The sequence below is a fragment of the Symphalangus syndactylus genome, chromosome 6 (genome assembly GCF_028878055.3).
Source record: "Symphalangus syndactylus isolate Jambi chromosome 6, NHGRI_mSymSyn1-v2.1_pri, whole genome shotgun sequence".
Lineage (NCBI taxonomy): Eukaryota > Metazoa > Chordata > Mammalia > Primates > Hylobatidae > Symphalangus > Symphalangus syndactylus.
Genome location: NC_072428.2, coordinates 58270790 through 58294644, shown reverse-complemented (window position 1 = coordinate 58294644; position 23855 = coordinate 58270790). Strand labels below are relative to the sequence as shown.

Sequence of the window (23855 nt, the reverse complement as noted above, 5' to 3'; positions counted from 1 at the left end):
AGACGGGGTTTCACCGTGTTAGCCAGAATGGTCTTGATCTCCTGACCTCGTGATCCGCCCGCCTTGGCCTCCCAAAGTGCTGGGATTACAGGCGTGAGCCATGGCGCCCAGACAGGGATCAAAGTTTTTAAGGATAATTTGGCAGGTTGGGGAAGGCCAGTGAGTGAAGAGTGCTGACTGGTTGGGTGGGAGATGAAATCACAGGGAGTTGAAGCTGTCCTCTTGTGCTGAGTCAGTTCCTGGGTTGCGGGGGAGGGGGCACAAGATCACATAGCCAGTTTATCCATCTGCTGGTGCCAGCTGATCCATCAAGTGCAGGGTCTGCAACATATCTCAAGCACCGATCTTAGGTGCAGGTTAGGGAGCGTCAGAATCTTGTAGCCTGCAGCTGTAATTTCTAATCTAAACCATAATTTCTAACCTTGTGGCTGATTTGTTAGTCCTACAAAGGCAGTCCAGTCCCCAGGCAAGAAGGAAGTTTGTTTTGGGAAAAGGCTGTCATGATTTTTGTTTTAAACTTCAAATTGTAAACTAAGTTCCTCCCAAAGTTAGTTCAGCCTATATCCAGGAATGAACGAGGACAGCTTGGAGGTTAGAAACAACATGGATTTGGGTAGGTCAGATCGCTTTCAGTGTCTCAGTTATAATTTTGCAATGGTGGGTTCACTGTGACAATCTTGAGGGACTTCCCACAGAACCCTCAGTTATTGAAGCCCAAAGCCTCAGAAATGGCGAGGAAGAAGGGGAGGGGTGTTGCGCGGTCAAACTCCACACTGTCTTAGCCGACCTCCGCCGCTTTTCCTAGAACGTCTCATCTCTATGGTCGACGGCGTTCAGATTCCGGGGCAGACTAAGTTGTTCTTCCGGGGTGACTGCCTCTTCCAGGGCGGGCGGTGTGGTGCACGCATTGCTGTGCTTCAACTCCCTCAGGGCCTGTGTTGCCGCACTCTCTGCTGCTATGAGCTTCCTCAAAAGTTTCCCGCCGCCTGGGCCGGCGGAGGGGCTCCTGCGGCAGCAGCCAGACACTGAGGCTGTGCTGAACGGGAAGGGCCTCGGCACTGGTACCCTTTACATCGCTGAGAGGTAGGGTTCCTGGTCCCCAGCGCCGGCCTCCTGCGCGCCGCCCTCCTCCTTGCTGGAGCAGGCGGTGCGAAGGAGCCGGGCAAGGGGCGGGCTGGAGGCCTGCTGGGAGCGGGGGCTCGTGCCCGAGACGCCTCAGGGATACCTGTACCGGGTGGAAGGTTCGATTTTTCTAGTACTCCTTCGGAGTCTTCCATTCTCTGTTTTCTCCGGCCGGGATTTCCCCTCATGGATTGTGCTGGTTTTTTTTTTCCTCTTTCTTTTTCTCTCTCTTTCTCTCTTTTTTTTTCTTCTTTTCTTTCTTTCTTTTCTTTTCTTTTTTTTTTTTTTTTTTTTTTTTAGCTCGCCTGTTTACTGGAGGTCTGGCGCGTGCGTTGCCCTTAACGCACGGTCTGGTTTTAAGCGTCTGAAGTGTGCCTGTCTTCCGGATGAACAGATGCAGGAGATGTTCCCCTCTCTGGGATACGTAGTTTCAGAGCCGACTGTGGAGGACTTTTAAAGTTTGGTTACACGATATAGATTTTCTTCTGTAGGTATAGTTAGGAGAGGAACACCCTTAACTCGACACAGACAGGGGTCATATGCAGAGGGACCAGACTCCCGTTTTGGGGTCCTGGAAGGAATTGCCCTTTTATTTGGCCACCTGGAGCACTTTTGTATTTTGACAGTCAGATCTACCATAAATATTGTGGTTGTAGAACTGAGGTCCCTGTTTCCTTGACATGCAGTTCTCTTTATTTTGAAGCCTGTAATGACACATTGAATCTTTCCTGCTCTTCAGATATGTGTTGCTTTCCCTTTTGCTCCATCACTTGTCTACAGCCAGAGAAAATTCTTTACTTTTAAGAGCTCATGTGATTACTTTGGAACCACCTGTAAAATCCAGGATAATCTTCCTATGTTAATGTTGACTGGTAACCTTAATTACGTTTGTGAAGTCCCTTTTGCTGTGTAATATAACATATTTACACGCATGACACCAGAAAGTGAAGGTCGTGGGGGCCAAAATTCTGCCTACCACAGAATCCAGAGCACAAAAACTGTAAAGAACCGCTGCTTTAAAGGGAAATTTAGACATTGAGCAAGGTTTAGGCTTTAGGCCAGAAACTGAGATAGGACATATGGATGGGAGGAAAAGCAAGATTGAGGTGAGAGTCAGATAATGAGTTTGGTCAGGACACGTGTGGAGTAGTTGTACATATGAGTGTGTGTTGGGCCGGACGCGGTGGCTCACACCTGTAATCCCAGCACTTTGGGAGGCCGAGGCAGGCAGGTTGCTTGAGCCCAGGAGTTTGAGATCAGCCTGGGCAACATGGCGAAACCCAGTCTCTACAAAAAATACAAAAATTAGCCAGGCATGGTGGCGGCCTGTAGTCCTAGCTACTCAGGAAACTGAGGTGGGAGGATCACCTGAGCCCAGGAGATCGAGGCTGCGGTGAGCTGTGATTGTGTCCCTGCACTCCAGCCTGCGTGACGGAGTCCCTGTCTCAAAAAAAAAAAAAAAAAAGAATGTGTGTCTTGGGAAAGTGGTATTAAAGAGAGATGTTTGGAGGTGGTTAAAGTGTTAGTGTATTCTCATGGAAATGGATTAGATATTTCAGAAGAGAAGAGGACCAAGTGTAGAACCCTAGGGATACGCCTATGGGTGGGTCATGGAAGAAGAGACTTGAGAAAGGAGGAAGGAGCAGTCAAAACAAAATGTGAAGAGCATATATTGCGTATTGACAAGGAAATCTTTGATAATTGGGGAAAGCAGTTTCTTTGAAGTGGTGGAAGATGGAGCACAGATACATTCCTAGTTCCCAGGCATTCCTTTTTTATTCATGACATTTCTGTATGTTGACACTTCTTTCAATATTATAACTCGTTTTGAGGGACAGTCCTGTATTGGTTTTTGCACTTAGAAAAATTTCAAACCTAAGATCCAGTGCAGTGGCTCACGCCTGTAATACCGGCACTTTGGGAGGCTGAGGCGGGTGGATCACCTGATGACAGGAGTTCAAGACCAGCCTGGCCAACAATGTGAAACCCTGTCTCTACTAAAATACAAAAATTAGCCGGGTGTGGTGGCGTGCACCTGTAATCCCAGCTACTTGGGAGGCTGAGGCAGGAGAATCTCTTGAACCTGAGAGGTGGAGGTTGTAGTAAGTTGAGATCATGCCATTGCACTCCAGCCTGGGCGACAGAGTGAGACTGTCTCAAAAAAAAAAAAAAAGAAAAATTTCAAACCTAAAGAAAAGTTTTAAGTGTTATTACTACCCATACACCCTTCACAAAGATTTATTAATTAACATTTTGCCATGTTTATGTCTCTGTTTTTCTTTTTTTTCTGAGCCATTTGAGAATTGCAGACATGTTTTCCATTTCCTGTTCAGAACAGGGACATTATCTTGTATAACCACAATACAATTCTCATACTAAGGAAGTATAACTCTTTAAGTTCTTATCAGCTTTTAAAAAATTCTTAGCCTGGGCAAGGTGGCTTACACCTGTAATCGCAGCACTTTGGAAGGCCAAGGTGAGCAGATCGCTTGAGTCCAGGAGTTCTTGACCAGCCTGGACAACATGACAAAACCCCATCTCTGCAGAGAATACAGAAAATGCAGAAATTAGCCGGTCGTGGTTGCACGTGCCTGTAGTCGCAGCTACTATTGGGGGTCTGAGGTGGGAAGATTACTTGAGCCTGGGAAGTTGAGGCTGCAGTGAGCTGTGATCATACCACTGCATTCCAGCCTGGGTGAGAGAGTGAAACCTTGTCTCTTAAAAAAATTAAACATTATTTGTTTCAGCTTTTCACAAACAAATCTCTTATGTTTCTTCTTTAAGGTTTTTTTTTGTTTTGTTTTGTTTTGTTTGTTTGTTTTTTTTTTTTGAGACGGAGTCTTGTTCTCTCGCCCAGGCTGGAGTGCAGTGGTGCCACCTTGGCTCACTGCAAGCTCCACCTCCCAGGTTCAAGCAATTCTCCTGCCTCAGCCTCCTGAGTAGCTGGGACTACAGACGTGCTCCATCACGCCCAGCTAATTTTTGTATTTTTAGTAGAGACGGGGTTTCACCACGTTGGCCAGGCTGGTCTTGAACTCCTGACCTCATGATCCACCCGCCTCGGCCTCCCAAAGTGCTGGGATTACAGGTGTGAGCCACCGCGCCCGGCCAAAATAATTTTTTTGTGTGTGAAACATAAATACACACACATACTGTATACGTATATATACAGTCCAGCAGTTCTTCATCTGAGGGAGTGAGGGAGAATGCCCAGAGATAACAAAGCTGGAGAAGGAGAGAGTCATGTTCATGAGTTTGGCTTACAGCCTTTAGGGCTTTGGTGAAACTATTTAGTTTGAGGCAGAGAGGGACAGCAACAGATTAGGTTTGGCTGGACTTGATTTAGTCTCTCAGATTTGTGTTGAAAGATTTAGAATCTCTGGCTTATTTCAGAGCTTAGTTTTTTATAGGAAGTTGGAATTTTTTTTTTTTTTTGAGATGAAGTTTCACTCTTGTTGCCCAGGCTGGAATGCAATGGTGCAATCTTGGCTCACCACAACCTCTGCCTCCCGAGTTCAAGTGATTCTTTTGCCTCACCCTCTCGAGTAGCTGGGATTACAGGCATGCGCCACCATGCCCGGCTAATTTTGTATTTTTAGCAGAGACGGGATTTCTCCATGTTGGTCAGACTTGTCTCAAACTCCCGACCTCAGATGATCCATCCGCCTCGGCCTCCCAAGATGCTGGGATTATAGGCATTAGCCACTGCACCCGGCCAGGAAGTTGAATTTTTATCCAAATAAGGAAGATACAGAGGCATGAATAATATAAAATAGACAGTTTAAAACAGGTAAAATAAAATAGGTAATCAAATTAAAATTAGGTAATTTAAACTTAATTTTTTTTTTTGTATCTCATTCCAAAATTAATCTTAAACCAAATAATTAAGTTAACCCAAATTCAAGACCTCTCTTAGCTTCCTGTCCTGTTTTTCATCCCATGCTGGGAATAAAGGACCCTGACCATACTTGTGCAAAAGCATTTGAATTCAGCAAAACATTTTCTCTACATGTTTACTTGGTTTCTAATTCTTCTTGTCTTTCCCTTTTGACTCACGGTTTCTTTGGAACTGGGTATGATTAATTAAATATTTTAGAAGAATTTCTTCTAGAATATATACAAAGAGTAAATGCAAATCAGAATTTAATGATCAGACAAAACAGTTATATTTTTAAATGATACAGTGAAATCTTTTTTTTTTTTTGAGACGGAGTCTCGCTCTGTCCCCCAGGCTGGAGTGCAGTGGCACCATCTCAGCTCACTGCAAGCTCCGCCTCCTGGGTTCATGCCATTCTCCTGCCTCAGCCTCCCGAGTAGCTGGGACTACAGGTGCCTGCCAACACGCCTGGCTAATTTTTTGTATTTTTAGTAGAGATGGGGTTTCACTGTGTTAGCCAGGATGGTCTCGATCTCCTGACCTCGTGATCCGCCCGCCTCGGCCTCCCAAAGTGCTGGGATTACAGGCGTGAGCCACCGCGTCTGGCCCAGTGAAATCTTTCACATTTCTCTACAGCACCTTGAAAGTTAGAACTTGAATCCTTTGAGTAGATTTATTACAATCATCCCAGCAAACTTTAATGGCAGAATGTCTGGCCTATTTCATCGTGGCCTCTGCTAGTATTAGAAAATCTGGTGGTGGTACAACAAATAATCCATGTGCAATAGGATTTAGTTTGTTGTTAATAGGTATTTGTTCAAATTAAAATTGCCAGATTAAATGAATGTACTGTCAAATCTCTTTTTTTTTTTTTTTTTTTTTTTTTTTTGAGATGGAGTCTCCCCCTGTCGCCCAGGCTAGAGTGTGGTAGCGTGATCTTGGTTCACTGCAACCTCCGCCTCCTGGATTCAACCAATTCTCCTGCCTCAGCCTCCCAAGTAGCTGGGATTACAGGTGCCTGCCACCACACCCAGCTAATTTTCGTATTTTTAATAGAGACAGGGTTTCGCCATGTTGGTAGGCTGGTCTGGAACTCCTGACCTCAGGTGATCCATCCACCTCAGCCTCTCAAAATGCTCCCAAAATTATAGGCATGAGCCACCACTCTCGGCCTATAATGTCAAATCTTTTTTAACATAGTAACGTGCTGTTGGAAAAAATAAGTTGTCGAAAGTAAGTTGTTTTCCCATTTAAAAATATCTGTGAATATTAATATATGATTTGCATTTGTAAATCTGAAAAAGTAAAATACAGAAACCTAGGGTTTATTTTCTTTTTTTATTTTAAAAAAAGAATTTAATGATTAGAATAAGTGTTTTTAAGTGTGGAACTTGGCTTCTGTCCTATTGAATGCATAATCCCAGTTCATGTAAAAGATTATGAGAGTTCCATAGCAAATGCTGTGCAGAGGAGCATTTGTATTCTCTCTGCACGAGTAAGGAATTACAGAGTTATTATTATGACTTTTAAAAGTAAAGGCCATAATTTGATAGGCACTCATTCTATGTTTAGGTTTCAGTTTTTCCATGTCCTCATTGAGTCATTCAAGTTTTATGGCTCTGGATATTTGAAATTATTTTGGACACCCAAATTTGGAATGTTTCTTTCTGAAATGTGATAACGCCAGAAAATTTTTGAGATCAGAAAAGGGCAGTTTATTTGCTTTAAAATAATATAGCTTTTGGCCGGGCGCGGTGGCTCACGCTTGTAATCCCAGCACTTTGGGAGGCCGAGGCGGGCGGATCATGAGGTCAGGAGATCGAGACCACGGTGAAACCCCGTCTCTACTAAAAATACAAAAAAAATTAGCCGGGCGTGGTGGCGGGCGCCTGTAGTCCCAGCTACTCGGAGAGGCTGAGACAGGAGAATGGCGTGAACCCGGGAGGCGGAGCTTGCAGTGAGCCGAGATCGCGCCACTGCACTCCAGCCTGGGTGACAGAGCGAGACTCCGTCTCAAAAAAAAAAATAATATAGCTTTTGTAGGGGACTCATGATACTTGGGCATTATTTCATCTCCACATTAAGAGGAAAGCAGTGGACAGGAAAGATGCATACAGCACATAACCTCATTACATAATACAATGTTTCTTTGGAACCAGTAGGAATGAGTTGTTCTGGAAAACAATTTGTAGAGGTTTTATCACTTTTAGCTCTTTAAGATTTATCACTTTTAGGCCAGGCGCAGTGGCTCACGCCTGTAATCCTGGCACTTTGGGAGGCCAAGATGGCAGATCACCTGAGGTCGGGAGTTTGAGACCAGCCTGGCCGTCATGGGAAAACCCCATCTCTACTAAAAATACAAAAATTAGCAAGGCGTGGTGCCACACGCCTGTAATCCTAGCTACTTGGGAGGCTGAGGCAGGAGAATCGCCTGAACCCTGGAGGTGGAGATTGCAGTGAGCCAAGATCATGCTACTGCACTCCAGCCGGGGTGACAGAGCAATACTTCATCTCAAAAACACAAAGATTTATCACTTATAAGCTTCCTAGTTTTCCTTTACTTTTTTTTTTTTTTTTTAATAAGAATGTTGGATGGAAATCTTTCCATATGACAGTGCATATATTCTTTCTTTTGCCTTTTTAAAGTATACAATTACGGGCAGGGCACGGTGGCTCACGCCTGTAATCCCAGCACTTTGGGAGGCTGAGGCTGGTGGATCACGAGGTCAGGAGATCCAGACCATCCTGGCTAACACGGTGAAACCCCGTCTCTACTAAAAATACAAAAAATTAGCTGGGCGTGGTGGCAGGCGCCTGTAGTCCCAGCTACTCGGGAGGCTGAGGCAAGAGAATGGTGTGAACCCAGGAGGCGGAGCTTGCAGTGAGCCGAGATGGAGATTGGGCCACTGCACTCCAGCCTGGGCAACAGACCGAGACTCCGTCTCAAAAAAAAAAAAAAGTATACAATTACATAAGTTTTAGTATATTTACAGAGTTGTACAGTTATCGCCACAATCTAATAATCTGCCTTTGTTTTTGGTAATGCTTTTGGTAACTAAGGGTCATGTGGTTAGACATTGATTTCATTTAGGGGAACTGAGGTGTAAAGTTCATCCTCCCCTTCCACTGAACATGAGTGGTCTCAGACTGTCACACTGTCATTGTTCCTGCTCAAGGCAGTCCTAGATTCTCCCGTTTTACTTTTGTTTTTGCTTGGTTAGAAATTAGACAGCCAGGCTTGTTAAAATTGTATAGAATATAAAATGATACGGGGGTCTTACTTCATTAACTTTTTTTTTTTTTTTTTTTTTGAGACGGAGTCTTGCTCTGTCGCCCAGGCTGGAGTGCAGTGGCGCAATCTCGGCTCACTGCAAACTCCACCTCCCGGGTTCACGCCATTCTCCTGCCTCAGCCTCTCCGAGTAGCTGGGACTACAGGCGCCCACCACCACGCCCGGCTAATTTTTTGTATTTTTAGTAGAGACGGGGTTTCACCGTGGTCTCAATCTCCTGACCTCGTGATCCGCCCGCCTCGGCCTCCCAAAGTGCTGGGATTACAAGCGTGAGCCACTGCGCCCGGCCTTACTTCATTAACTTTTAAAAATAATTCATATAGCATACAGTTTAACCATTTAAACATACAATTCAGTAGTTTTTAGTCTGCTTACAGAATTGTGCAATTATCACCACAATTTTAGAATATTTTCTTTACCCCAAAAAGAGCCTGGTACCCATTAGCAGACATTCCCTATTTCCTTCTAGCCCTAGGCAACCACTATATTGCATTAACATTTTTTTTTTTTACTTCTTCAGGATTTTTTACTTTTTTTCTGCTGAGTGGTACAGCTCCAGATGGATGAAGTATTATCAGAAAATTAGCTAGCCTCTACTGAAAGCTCAACATACTGATTTTGGTGGTGTGTTTCCTTTGTTACACCAGTAAAATATTTGCATTTGACCACATTTGAGGGAAAACTAGACCTAGATTTTCTGTGGCTTTCTCTTAAAGACATTGAATAAATGAAAGGCTTCAGGGAATCTGTCTCTCAAGGTAATAATTATTTCCTGACTTGCGGTGAGTGTGATTACAGCCATTTCATATATATGTCTTTTAGTGTAGGATTCATGGAGAAATGCATGATTACCAAGGATTTATTGCATACTTAACTCCTGAGCTCTTTGTTAATGGTTTTGAAGAATGTTAAATAAACGAATGTGACGAGTTCTGCTGTCCAGTAGTTCACATTCCGTAAGGGCACATATAAGACTCATTACCACAGAGTTAAGTGCTAAAATTTGCAAGTCAGAAAAAGAAGAGATCTTTATGGACTGGTGTAGTTGAAGGGAGGCCTCATGGAAGAGAGGAGGATTTGCAAAAGCAAAGAGGGTATTTGAAGACATACCAAAAAAGAGTAAGCATGAAAGTCGTAGAAACATACATGTGACTGAAGAAAATGGAATTTCAAGTCTGTTTGAATTTATAGCTAGAGGGAAAGAGACTGTAACAGAACTGATCTTAAAGAAAACTCAGTTTCCACTACTGAATTTTCTTATTTTATGAACGTTTCTAAAAAAGTAAACTTGAGTTTGTTTATATGCGTAAAGGTGTCCAAGCTGAACTTTTATATACTTTGTGGTCTTACATGAGGATTTACTTTCTAAAAATAGTCTACTTAAAACATGTTTTTCAGCCGCCTGTCTTGGTTAGATGGCTCTGGATTAGGATTCTCACTGGAATACCCCACCATTAGTTTACATGCATTATCCAGGGACCGAAGTGACTGTCTAGGAGAGCATTTGTATGTTATGGTGAATGCCAAATTTGAAGGTATGTATGGTGTAATTTAATCTAATGCCTCCTTTGATAGCAAATTATATTTTAAAAAAGAGTCTTTGAGGCCGGGTGCGGTGGCTCACTCCTGTAATCCCAGCACTCTGGGAGGCCGAGACGGGCGGATCACGAGGTCAGGAGATCGAGACCATCCTGGCTAATACAGTGAAACCCCGTCTCTACTAAAAAATACAAAAAATTAGCCACACGTGGTGGCGGGTGCCTGTAGTCCCAGCTACTCGGGAGGCTGAGGCAGGAGAATGGCGTGAACCTGGGAGGCGGAGCTTGTAGTGAGCTGAGATCATGCCACTGCACTCCAGCCTGGGCGACAAAGCGAGACTCCGTCTAAAAAAAAAAAAAAGAAGAAAAAAAGAGTCTTTGATAATAATCAATGTAACATTGAGGGCATTGACTCATTTTGGATATTAGTTTATTAAGCAAAATTTCAGCACAGCAACTTGGACACTTGAAGTTTTCATAATGGATGTTCATGTGTGTCTGTATATATTTCTCTATATTTGCACTTAGAATTCTTCATTTATTATGGATATGTATTTCTAGCTTTTCCTCTAAAGTTTCACTGTTTATTTTGCCTTTCTCTTTTTAAAAGGCACCCTTAGGGGCTTGGATCAGTATGCCCTGTGCTTCTCAGAATTTAAGTTAGAACTGTTTTGTTTTGTTACAATAGTGGTTCTCAGTGGTTGTAGGGGGGATATATTTTCCATGGGCCTCCACCAACCTCACCGTTCCCCCCACATTTGGCAGTGACATTTTGGTTGAAAGAGGAAGGGTATTATTGGCGTCTAGCAGTTAGATGCCAAGGATGCTATTATTATACTAAATATTCTATGCACAGATGGTCCCCCACAACAAAGATTTATTCCATCCAAATGTCAGTAGTGCCAAGGTTGAGAAACTGTAGGATATAAAGATTCTCAAGTTTTGCTTTGGGATAATTGCAAAGACTTGTAAAAATCTAGTGAAGATGCTCATGTTTAAAATAATGGGTTGCTTTTCTTTGAAGTAGTGTGTAAGAGACAATCCCATGAGGTTACCTATAAGGCTATTATTGCTCTTTCAAATTGGGATTTTAATATGGTTTCAGATATAATATGATCATTTATATTCAGTTGTGACACTATTTAGTAATTCTTAGGACTTTTGGCAAGCCCTGCCTTATTAAGTGGTAATGACTGATTCAGCTATCTGAAAATATTTTTGTTATAAGATTTCAAATTCTTGCCATTGGAAAAGTTTCAGACATTTAAAAATCTAGTGAAGTTTGAAAAAGAGGATGAGGAAAAGTAAAAGGCTGTTAACCTTGGGGTATAGAAGTGTAGTAAGACTTCCTAATAAGGCATTTGGCACAAAATTTACTCTCCATCTAAGTAAATGCAACTGTGATTTTATAACCAAGAATATTATGTGTCATGTTTAGTTTAAAGCATTCATTCATTTGCAGAAATGCGAAACCTTACTCTTGTCAGTCAACTCCAAATGCTGGTGTGAAATGGCCCTAAATAGTGACGGCCATTGGAGGTGGGAAAGGTACATGCCAAGAGAAAGGCTTAGGAAATAGCGTTTAATAAATACTAGCCTAAGGGCAAAAGCACATTGAATAAGAAAACTCTTGTCATTAGGCCGGGCACAGTGGCTCACGCCTGTCATCCCAGCACTTTGGGAGGCCAAGGCGGGCAGATCACAAGGCCAAGAGATTGAGACCATCCTGGCCAACATGGTGAAACCCTGTCTCTACTAAAAATACAAAAATGAGCTGGGCGTGGTGATGGGCGCCTATAATCCCAGCTACTCGGGAGGCTGAGACATGAGAATCGCTTGAACCCGGGAGGTGGAGGTTGCAGTGAGCTGAGATCATGCCACTGCACTCCAGCCTGGGCAACAGAGCAAAACTGTGTCAGAAAAAAAAAAAAAAAAGTAAAAACTCTGTCATTAACTTGCTAGGCAAGTCATTTGCATCTGTTTAAAATGCAAATGCTGTGAGTCCTAAACTAGGAAAAAGCAGTTCAGGAGGTTTTAGGGTGTGTGTTTTAAATATGTGCTCTATAATCATACAGAATCTATATGATTGATTGTAATTGATATGATTATGATTAATCCTTTCTTAGTAAGATATGCAGGATTTCCTATCTTAACTAGAAATTAGTACTTTTCTGGGTCACATTTATTTCACTAATTCTCCAGTTCCTTTTGTTTTTTTTTGAGACGGAGTCTTGCTCTGTCTTCAGGTTGGAGTGCGGTGATGCCATCTCAACTCACTGCAACCTCCGCCTCCTGGGTTCAAGCGATTCCCCTGCCTCAGCCTCCCGAGTAGCTGGGACTACAGGCGCCTGCCACCACGCCCAGCTAATTTTTTTTTTTTTGTATTTTAGTAGAGATGGGGTTTCACTATGTTAGCCAGGATGCTGTCCATCTCCTGACCTCATGATCCACCCACCTCAGCCTCCCAAAGTACTGGGATTACAGCCGTAAGCCACCTCACCTGGCCCTCCAGTTCTTTTTATCTTAAACTCTTCTCATAAATTACATGTGCTTGAATCATATTTTCCCAGCCTTTGTTCCTTGCATTCTGATTGTCCAAGCTCCAAGTTTTTTTTTTCTCTTTGGCGTACCTCTGTAAATTTTAAAAATGACCATCAGGGCTGGGTGCGGTGGCTCACACCTGTAATCCCAGCACTTTGGGGAGGCCGAGGCGGGCGGATCACAAGGTCAGGAGATCAAGACCATTCTGGCTAACACGGTGAAACCCCATGTCTACTAAAAAAATACAAAAAAATTAGCCGGGTGTGGTGGCGGGTGCCTGTAATCCCAGCTACTCAGGAGGCTGAGGCAGGAGAATGGGGTGAACCTGGGAGGCAGAGCTTGCACTGAGCCGAGATGGCGCCGCTGCAGTCCAGCCTGGGCAACAGAGCGAGACTCCGTCTCAAAAAAAAAAAAAATGACCATCAGGACCGGACACAGTGGCTCACATCTGTAATCCCAGCATTTTTTTTTTGAGATGGAGTCTCACCCTGTCACCCAGGCTGGAGTGCGATACTGTGATCTTGGCTCACTGCAACCTCCACCTCCCGGGTTCAAATTATTCTCCTGCCTCAACCTCCCGAGTAGCTGGGATTATAGGCGCCTGCCACCATGCCTGGCTAATTTTTGTATTTTTAGTAGAGACGGTTTCACCATGTTGGCCAGGCTGGTCTCAAACTCCTGACCTTGTGATCTGCCCACCTCGGCCTCCCAAAGTGCTGGGATTACAGTCATGAGCCACCGTGCCCAGCCACAATCCCAGCATTTTGAATGGCCAAGACAGGAGGATCACTTGAGCCCAGGAGTTTGAGACCAGCCTGGGCAACATCGTAAGACCCCATCTCAAAAAAACAAAAGTTAGCAGGGTGTGGTGGCAAGTGCCTGTAATCCTAGCTGCTTAGTAGGCTGAGGTGGGAGGATCGCTTGAGCCTGAGAGGGCAAAGGTGTCCAGTCTGGGTAACAAAACTAGTCCCAGTCTCAGAAAAAAAAAGATGACCCTTAGCTCATTGTTGATGAGATTAGATTATCTTAAAAACCACCTTAAAAATTCATTCCCGGCGAGGCGAGGAGGGAGCACTTTGGGAGGCGGAGGTGGGTGGATCTCGAGGTCAGGAGATGGAGGCAAGGCTTTTCTAGGATGCTCACTGGATAAATAATCAGGATTTTTCAACCATAATTGGAAATAAATTTGTCAACCATAATTGGAAATTAAAATTGAATTGCAATATTCAGATTTTCAATACACTTCATTTTTTTAGTCAAATAATGACATTAAAAGGATATTTTTATTTTCTAGAAGAATCAAAAGAACCTGTTGCTGATGAAGAAGAGGAAGACAGTGATGATGATGTTGAACCTATTACTGAATTTAGATTTGTGCCTAGTGATAAATCAGCACGTGAGTGTTCTACAGTATTGATTCTTCCCCTTTTACATACCAAGCATTCCCAATTGACACACACACATACACACACACACACCTCTCACCTTTACCACCATTACCTCCATTCTATTGCTTTTTCTTCATTTTAGCATTGGTAATATCATTAAGGACCAAATACCTATTAATATCAAAGGTTGTGAATGTAGTGAGGATATTGTAGACACTTTGTCATCTGGGTATATTTTGTGAGTGAACTCTGGTTAGTTTTACTGATTGGTGCTGTTGACTTAATCTCACCTGCTGGATGGCAGAGGAGTTACAGCAGTTTTAAAGTGGAAGATCTCAGGATGGCTGGAAAGAGCCCTATCAGCTGAGAGCAGTCTTCACCCTTCACCCTGATGCCAGCAGTCTTACCAGGACTCTGACCCTTTTTTCTTGGAAAATCCCACGAGCCATAAAGAGATCACAATAATCTCTCATAATGAATCTTATTATTTTATGACTTGTCCTTTGCTTCAGCTGCTTTCAAGACTGATCTTACAATTTGGCAGGTTTTGTAAATACTGTGGCCTTTTGTGTACCCATTAAATTTATTTGCACTGATGGTTACTTTTATTATAAAAAAAGATTGGTTACAGTTTAATTTCTTTGTTCAGTGGAGGCAATGTTCACTGCAATGTGTGAATGCCAGGCCTTGCATCCAGATCCTGAGGATGAGGATTCAGATGACTACGATGGAGAAGAATATGATGTGGAAGCACATGGTTAGTGAAATGGATTTTAAAGTGGTTTTTTTGTTTGTTTAGTGTTTCATTTTAAGCTTTTATTTGTATTAAGGGTAGAGGATTATAGTTCTTTATATGTCTGTAAAGTATGCAGTATGGTAAGATTGTTATTATGATTATGATTATTATTTCTGAGTTGGAGTTTTTGCTCTTGTTGCCCAGGCTGGAGTGCGATGGTGTGGTCTCGGCTCACCACAACTTCCGCCTCCTAGGTTCAAGCAATTCTCCTGCCTCAGCCTTCCAAGTAGCTGGGATTACAGGCATGCGCCACCACGCCAGGCTAATTTTGTATTTTTAGTAGGGACGGGGTTTCTCCTTGTTGGTCAGGCTGGTCTTGAACTCCTGACCTCCGGTGATCCGCCTGCCTCGGCCTCCCAAAGTGCTGGGATTACAGGTGTGAGCCACTGTGCCTGGCCGGTAAGATTATTATTAAAATAGAATGACACGGTAGAACACTTTATGCCAAAGCCCTTTGCAACAGACAAATTTTTCAGGGTAAGAAATAGAGATCGTTAGGGGGAAGTATGGTTAAGTTGAGCATATGGAAGGAAAGAAAATGGTAGATAGGCAAGTGGATGGTCAGGAAAGTCTTCTAAGCTGAGGCAGCTGCCCCCAGAGCATAAGCTTCTCTCTCTACACCTTGAGAACCTGGATCATTTATATTGTTTTATTATTACTATTATTATTTTGCAGCAGGGTCTCACTCTGATGCCCAGGCTGGTGTGCAGTGGCGTGATTTCTGCTCGCTGCAACCTTTGCCTGCTGGGCTTAAATGATTCTCCCAGCTCAGCCTCTTGAGTAGCTGGGACTACAGGCTTGCGCCACCATGCCTGGCTAATTTTTGTATATTTTTTATAGAGACTGGGCTATGCCATATTGCCCAAGCTGGTCTCCAACTGCTGGGCCCAAGCAATCCTCTGGCCTTGGCCTCCCAGAATGCTGGGATTACAGGCATGAGCCACCGGGCCTGGCCTGCATCTTTATTTAACATGTTCCTTCAAACAGCTCACTGTCAAGGTCATTTCTTTTTCTCAGAACCATACTTCATTTATTTAAGAACTCTTTTCGATTGCCTCCTCCAGACCAGAATGCAGTCACTAGTGTGATAAGAGTCTTTACAGCTTGAAGTGCCTGCTGTTCTCTTTTCTTTTCCCTACTGGTCTTATGTACACCAATCTGGGTGTCCAAAGCCCTTTCCTTCATAGGTACCCACTTCCTGGCCTGAGGTAAACACATTTATGGGATTCTCCATCACATACCTAAATATATCCAAATATATCCTTATCTTTCTGAGATTTTTTGAGTGATGTAAAATTTTTTATCCTTTTTGTATGTTCGAGAATTTCTAATTTTTTTTTTTTTTTTAAACAGGGTTTAGCTCTGTTGCCCAGGCTGGAATACAGTGGTACCATCACCACCCACTGCAGCCTTGAGCTACTGGACCAAAGCTGTCCCACCCCAGTCTCCCGATTAGCTGAGATTGCAGGTGCACACCACTGCACCCGGCTAATTAAAAAAGCATTTTTTTTGGAGAGATGAAGTCTTACTATGTTGCCCAGGCTGATCTTGAACTCCTGGGCTCAAGCAGTCCTCCCACCTCGGCCTCCCAAAGTGCTGGAATTGCAAACATCAGCCACTGCACCTGGCCCTGATTTTTTTAAAGAAAGGAGCATGTTTTTAAATCAGAAAACATCTTCATTATACAAATTAATATCAAATTAATTTGTGCTCACTTGTAAAATTCCCACTCAGGATAATGTAGGACTCTCTGACTTTAGGAACACACTTTTTTTTCTAGTTCCTGGACATGGGATTCTTTGGGAATTGTTTACTGGCTTGTTTTCTCTTTTAATAACCCTAGAGAGTAGGGACATCTTTGTATTTCTGTCTTCAGCAGTAGCCTATATATGTGTACAAATAAATGTTGAAAAGTATCTTCTTGGAAGCCTGTTTGGACTGTATGTTATCTTCAGCAGATTCTTTTTTTTTTTTTTTTTCCAAGACAAGGTCTTGCTCTGTTGCCCAGGCTGGAGTACAATGGCATGATCTCGGCTCACTGCGACCTCCACCTCTGGGGTTCAAGCAATTCTCCTGCCTCAGCCTCCTGAGTAGCTGGGACCACAGGCGCGTGCCACCACACCTGGCTAATTTTTGTATTTTTAGTAGAGATAGGGTTTCACCATGTTACAGGCCAGGTGGGCGGTAGATACATTATTGATTCCATTTTGTTTTTTCTAATTGTTGTATTTAAACTTTAAAGTTTTCTGTTTGTTTAGAACAAGGACAGGGGGACATCCCTACGTTTTACACCTATGAGGAAGGATTATCCCATCTAACAGCAGAAGGCCAAGCCACGCTGGAGAGATTAGAAGGAATGCTTTCTCAGTCTGTGAGCAGCCAGTATAATATGGCTGGGGTCAGGACAGAAGATTCAGTAAGAGATTATGAAGGTGAGTGTCCTTTTGCAGTGTGAACAGTCAGATGAGCACTTGGGAAATAAGTTATGGATAGTCAATAGAAGTTAATTAAATAACTAAGAGAAAGAATTGACTCTCTATAGTATAGGAAGCAGATACAGAATTACATAGTATGGGAAAGCTTATGTCATTTGTTTTTAGTGATTTTTCTTTCCTCATTACCAAAATAGTCTGTTCATAGTCAAAAAAATTTGTTTAATGTGCGCAGGCAAAGTAGAAGTGAAAAAGAAACAAGTGTAATTCTAACTGAGAGATATCCACTATTAATTTACTGTTGCATCTCTGTATTAGTTTGCTAGGGCTATTATAACAAAGTGTCATATAGGCTGGGTGGCTCAAACAATAGAATTTTATTGTCTCATAGTTTTGGAGGCCAGAAGTCCATGATAGGTTATCTCTGAGGGCTGTCAATTCAGGCATCTCTTCAGGTATACACACACCTACCAAAGCAAGAGAGAGATTTTAAGAAATTGGCCCACGTGATTGAAGGCTGGCAAGTCCAAAGTCTGCAGGGTAAACTGGCAGACTGGAGACCCAGAGAAGAGTTGATGTTGCATTCTGCTGCCTCAGAAGTTCTGCTGGCAGAATTTCTTCTTGCTCAGGGGAGGTGAGCCTTTTTCCTGTTGAGGCCTCCAGCTGATTAAATGAGACCCACGACACTATGCAGGATAATCTGCTTCACCCAGTTTTCACGTTTATAAGGCTAATCTCATCTAAAAAATAACCTCCACAGAAACATCTAGAATAATGTTTGACCAACTATCTGGACACTGTTGCCTAGCCAAGTTGATACATAAATTTAACTATCACACCCTTCTTTTTTTTTTTTAAGACGGAGTTTTGCTCTTGTTGCTGAGGCTGGAGTGCAACGGCATGATCTTGGCTCACTACAACCTCTGCCTCCTGGGTTCAAGCGATTCTCCTGCCTCAGCCTCCCGAATAGCTGGGGTTACTGGCGCCTGCCACCACTCCCAGCTAATTTTTGTATTTTTAGTAGAGACAAGGTTCCACCATGTTGGCTTAAAGTATGCACAGGCAAAGAAGAGGTAGAAAAAAATAAATATAATTCTGAGAGGCATTTACTATTAATTTTCTGTTGCATATCCTTTCAGTCTTGTGTCCTTTTGTGTGTGTATATACACTGATTCTGTGTGTGTGTGTGTGTGTGTGTGTGTGTTTGTGTGTTTCAGACAGAGTCTTGCTCTGTCGTCCAGGCCAGAGTACAATAACGTGACCTTGGCTTACTGCAACCTCTGCCTCCCAGGTTCAAGTGATTCTCCCACCTCAACCTCCCGACTAGCTGGGATTACCCACTACTATCATGCCTGGCTAATTTTTGTATTTTTGTAGAGACGGGGTTTCACCATGTTGGCCAGGCTGGTCTCGAACTCCTGACCTCAGGTGATCCACCTGCCTCGGCCTCCCAAAGTGTTGGGATTACAGGCGTGAGCCACTGCACCCAGCCATGATTCTGTCTTATTTATTTATTTAAGACGGAGTCTCACTCTGTTGCCCAGGCTGGAGTGCAGTGGCATGATCTTGGCTTACTTCAACCTCCACCTCCTGGGTTTAAGAGATTCTTCTGCCTCAGCCTCCCAAGTAGTTGGGATTACAGGCATGCGCCACCATGCCTGGCTAATTTTTGTATTTTAGTAGAGGCGGGGTTTCACCATGTTGGCCAGGCTGGTCTCGAACTCCTGACCTCAGGTGATCTGCCCACCTTGGCCTCCGCCTTCCTGGTTCAAGCCATTCTCCTGCCTCAGCCTCCCAAGTAGCTGGGATTATAAGTGCCTGCCACCACACCCAGGTAATTTTTTTGTATTTTTAGTAGAGATTTTGCCATGGGGTTTCGCCATGTTGGCCAGGCTGGTCTGAAACTCCTGGCCTCAGGTGATCCACCCACCTTGGCCTCCCAAAGTGCTGGGATTACAGGTGTGAGCCACTGTGCCTGGCCAAGACAACTCTTTCCATGGGGCTTGTATTAGTCTGTTTTCACACTGCTGATAAAGACATACCCAAGACTGGGCAATTAGCAAAAGAAAGAGGTTTCATTGGACTTAAAGTTCCATATGGCTGGGGAAACCTCACAATCGTGGTGGAAGACGAGGAGCAAGTCACATCTTACATGGAAGGCAGCAAGCAAAAAGAGCTTTTGCAGGAAAACTCCCCCTTATATAACCATCAGATCTAATGAAACTTACTCATTATTATGAGAACAGCACAGGAAAGACCTGCTCCCATAATTCAGTTACCTCCCACCAGGTCCCTCCCACAACACGTGGGTATTCAAGATGAAATTGGGTAGGGGCACAGCCAAGCCATATCAGGGCTCTTGTTTTTTTTCTCTTGTTCCCTCGCCACCTTTTATTTAATGAGATGACAAAAACAGAGAAATAAGCAAAAAGCTTGCTGTACTGATTTTTGTCTTTTCTCCTGAATTGTGTTGTAAGCTTTGTGAGGATAGGGCTGTATACCTTAAAAAGCCTAACAGTAAATACTTAGATCTGTAAAGGGTGAATAATTGATACTGCATTTGAAAGTTCCTACATAGAGTTATTTTAGTATTGAGGTTGAGAATTTACACAGTTAGTGTCGCAGACTGATTTTGATGTGGCCTAAATCCCCAGGTAGCATTTTCCTTCTCAGTTTGTCCCTTCAGACTTTTCCAAAAAGAGGAAAAAACAATTCTTACCAGCAGAGGGCACTAGCTTCCTTCTCGTAGAAGTTATAAGTTGAATCTACCTGTCTGAAGTGTTCATAGGGATTGCTCAGTAGTTAATTTTTTTGTTTAGATGGGATGGAGGTGGATACCACACCAACAGTTGCCGGACAGTTTGAGGATGCAGATGTTGATCACTGAAAATGATTTATGCAGTTTAAGGTGAGTAGTTCATTTTCTCCCTTGTAGCTGAACATGAAAATCATATGAAATGCTTACTTTCTATTTTTTTTAATTCTTTTTTGAGACAGGGTCTTACTCTGTCACCCAGGCTAGAGTGCAAGTGGCATGATCCTAGCTCATTACAGCCTTGAACTCAAGCAATCCACCTGCCTCACCCTCCCAAATAGCTGGGACTGTAGGCACATGCTACCACACCCAGCTTATTTTAAAATTTTTCGTAGAGACAAGGTCTCACATGTTGTCCAGGCTGGTCTCAAACTCCTGACCTCAAATGATTCTCCCTCCTCGGCATCCGAAAGTACTGGGATTACAGCTGTGAGCCACTGCATCTGGCCTATTTCTTTTTCCTTCTTTAAAAAAATTTTTCTTTTAAACCTCAGATTGTTCCTGACAATTTATTTGCTACTCCATTATTCTGAGAAATATATTGTCCTTTGCCAGCCTAAGTATTTCAACTATATGTTAGAGAATAACTGAAGGTCATGTTCATGTCGTACAGAGCTAGAACTGGTAATTTTTTTTTTTTTTTTTTTTTTTTTTTTTTGAGACGGAGTTTTGCTCTTGTTGCCCAGGCTGGAGTGCAATGGCATGATCTCGGCTCACCGCAACCTCCGCCTCCCGGGTTCAAGCGATTCTCCTGCCTCAGCCCCCCGAGAAGCTGGGATTACAGGCACGTACCACCACGCCCGGCTAATTTTGTATTTTTAGTAGAGATGAGGTTTCTCCATGTTGGTCAGGCTGGTCTCGAACTCCCAACTTCAGGTGATCCACCCACCTCAGCCTCCCAAAGTGCTGGGATTACAGGCGTGAGCCACTGCGTCCGGCCTTAGAACTAGTAATTGTAGTAGTCCTTTATAAGCTGTTGTTAAATTGTTGTCCCTGTTTCCCCACTACAACTTCCTCCTACCTTATAGCATTGTTTTCTTGAATACTGGCTATCCTCCAGTCTTCGAGATGCTCTTGCTATCCTCCTTTTATTTTACTAAAGCATATAGTAATAGCATGGTAAGATTTATATGTTTTGACTTGACTCTGCTACCACTATCAGTCATCCAGTTAAGTTATAAGATCCTTTGTTATTCCCTGCAATGATAAATATTTCAGAATTCCTTCTCTTTTCTTCTGATACAGATTTTAGTTCTGAACCTAGTTCTGTAATCATTGGCTTTTCTCCAGTTACAAGTTTTAATTCCTTTACCCCTGTTCTATTTCATTTCAGAAACCAGCCTTTTAAAGTTCCAGTTAGCTTCTAAGTTACTGCCATTGTGAAAACTGTATAACATTGCTTCTTACACTGACCATGAATTGTGATACTGGACCTCTGCTTTCTTCTCACATCCTCCCAGTGGAACTATCAGAAAATAACCTCTTAGAGTTTTATGATTTATATTTTCCCTTAAATACTTAATTTTAATTTCCACATTTACTTTTGTCAGTGGTAGCCATACAGTCTAAAATCAGCAATGTCTCCTCTGTTAAAATCATGTGTTCACGTCACTGGAGCTCTGTTAACTTTGATTTTTAGCTCTCACAGTTCCAATTGTCAGTAACTTCACTGTTCTACTTCATGGGAAATCCTTTGGTATCAACTTAAGTCTCCTTTCCTTATTTCTCATCACATTATAGCATATTAATTTTTTCAGTTCAGTGATACTTGTTTAGTAACTGTTTTATTGCAATTAGAAAACAGATTTTTGGGTCTTTGGGCTTTCACATATTTCTTTTGAAGAATAGACTGTACAGAGAACATCGGCCACTCTATTATTAATCAGAATCATGAGAAACTCATTTGGTATGTCACTAACAGTTAAACAAATGGGATGTTACTGCAGTCCTTGGCAAGAATTCTTAGGATTCTTTTTAATGGTGAAATAGCCACAAACTTTTTAATGAGCTTTGTTTTCTGTTAATTTTATCCTAGAGCTCAGAGGCAGAGGATTATTTTATTCATAATGGTTTTTCTTTTCTTTTTTTTTTTTTTTTTTTTTTGAAATGGCATCTCGCTCTGTCGCCCACGCTGGAGTTCAGTGCCGTGATCTTGGCTCACTGCAACCTCTGCCTCCTGGGTTCAAGTGATTCTCTTGCCTCAGTCTCCTGAGTAGCTGGAACTACAGACCCATGCCACCACGCCTGGCTAATTTTTGTATTTTTAGTAGAGAGAGGGTTTCACCATGTTGGCCAGGATGGTCTTGATCTTTTGACCTCGTGATCCACCTGCCTTGGCCTCTCAAAGTGCTGGGATTACAGGCATGAGCCACCGCACCCTGTTTATAATGTATAAACATTATATATAATGTTTATACATATTCTTCATCTGGATAATTGATCTGAATTCCAAACAATGTCTGTACATTTTTTTTTTTTTTTATTTTGACACGGGAGTCTCACTCTGTTGCCTAGGCTGGTGTGCAGTGGCGCAATCTTGGTTCATTGCAAACTCTGCCTCCCGGGTTCAAGCGATTCTCCTGCCTCAGCCTCCTGAATAGCTGGGATTACAGGTGCCCACCATCACACCCGGCTAATTTATTTATTTATTTTTTTTTTGAGATGGAGTTTCGCTCTTGTTGCCCAGGCTGGAGTGCAATGGTGCAATCTTGGCTCACCGAATCCTCTGCCCCACCCCGGGTTCAAGCGATTCTCCTGCCTCAGCCTCCCGAGTAGCTGGGATTACAGGCATGTGCCACCATGCCTGGCTAATTTTGTAATTTTAGTAGAGACGGGGTTTCTCTGTGTTTGGTCAGGCTGGTCTTGAACTCCCGACCTCAGGTTATCCGCCTGCCTCAGCCTCCCAAAGTGCTGGGATTACAGGTGTGAGCCACCGCACCCGGCCCTAATTTTGTATTTTTAATAGGGACGAGGTTTCACCATGTTGGCCAGTCTGGTCTCAAATTCCTGACCTCAGGTGACCCAACCACCTTGGCCTCCCAAAATGCTGGGATTACAGGCGTGAGCCACCACACCTGGCTGTGTAAATTTTTAATCATTTAAAATTGTACATGCTTTAAAAGAATGAATAAGGAATAAATAATTAAGAGTAGTTTATGCAGCCGTTAATACTTTCAGGATAACGGAACTAGGACTTCTCAATGCACGAGGTGGGGTGGAGACGGCACATTAATGGTGGAATCACAACTCTGCCACATACTTGTGTACACCTTTGGACAAGGCATATAACTTATTTAATCCTCACTTCCCCCATCTGTAAAATGGGGAGGATAATACCTACCTTGCAGGGTTGTTGCAGAGGCTGAGATAAAATGTACCTAAGTCCTCTGGCACTCGTGACTAGGCATTCAATAAGTAGTAGCTATTATTATTATTACTATTGTAAACACTGTAAACCTTTTGTTTTTCAGATTCTGCTCCTAACCGTAGGAGAGAACTTGGTGCCTCTTCCACTCTGGAGTGAAGTTAATGAAAGTCTTTTTCCTTTTCCAAAACCCAACCTGAACCAGTTCTTTCTTGAGACAGACTATACTGAGACAACAAGTTGTCACCAGCAGAAGATAGATAATATGACCTTTATTAACTTGACAAATTAACTTAACTGAGGGGGTATTTGTAGTTTATTATTTACCCCAAAACTTTCTGTGTCTGGGTACCCTCTGAGTAGGCCTATAATTCCTACCTTGACTGTGTGCATCATTTGTAAGCTAGCAGATCCATGTGGTGAAAATGCACAGGAGCTTGGTGTAGGTAGACTGGGGGGGAAAGAGAGAGCTCCTTTTGCCATGTTTTACCAGTCTGCTGTTATAACCTGTTAGGTTGTATCCTTTAATTTCCAGCCTTTTAGGTTAGTTTCTATAACAGAACAAGTGAGTCTGGGATGAAGTCCTCAAAGTACTTCAAATGGTAATTGTTTTGTTTTTGTAATAGCTTAACAAATAAACCTAGGTTTTCTATATTACTTGCTCTCATTCTTGACTAAAATCATTAATGA

The 23855-nt window shown here is 42.8% G+C and overlaps 1 protein-coding gene across 4 annotated transcripts; it reads left to right on the top strand.

The window, feature by feature from the left end:
* CLNS1A (chloride nucleotide-sensitive channel 1A) lies at positions 1-23819 on the top strand. Of its 4 annotated transcripts, XM_055283046.2 has the most exons (7): positions 1-1083; positions 9690-9826; positions 13665-13766; positions 14408-14515; positions 16813-16986; positions 19806-19894; positions 23272-23819. In XM_055283046.2, exons 1-6 carry the CDS (start codon positions 959-961, stop codon positions 19871-19873), a joined length of 714 nt encoding a protein of 237 aa, XP_055139021.1. In that variant the 5' UTR covers positions 1-958; the 3' UTR covers positions 19874-19894; positions 23272-23819. The 4 variants fall into 4 exon arrangements, with proteins under 4 accessions (XP_055139021.1, XP_055139025.1, XP_055139023.1 ...); XM_055283048.2 differs by lacking the exon at positions 13665-13766 and having other exon boundaries at positions 862-1083; XM_055283049.2 differs by lacking the exon at positions 16813-16986 and having other exon boundaries at positions 862-1083.
* The last annotated feature ends 36 nt before the right edge of the window (positions 23820-23855 follow it).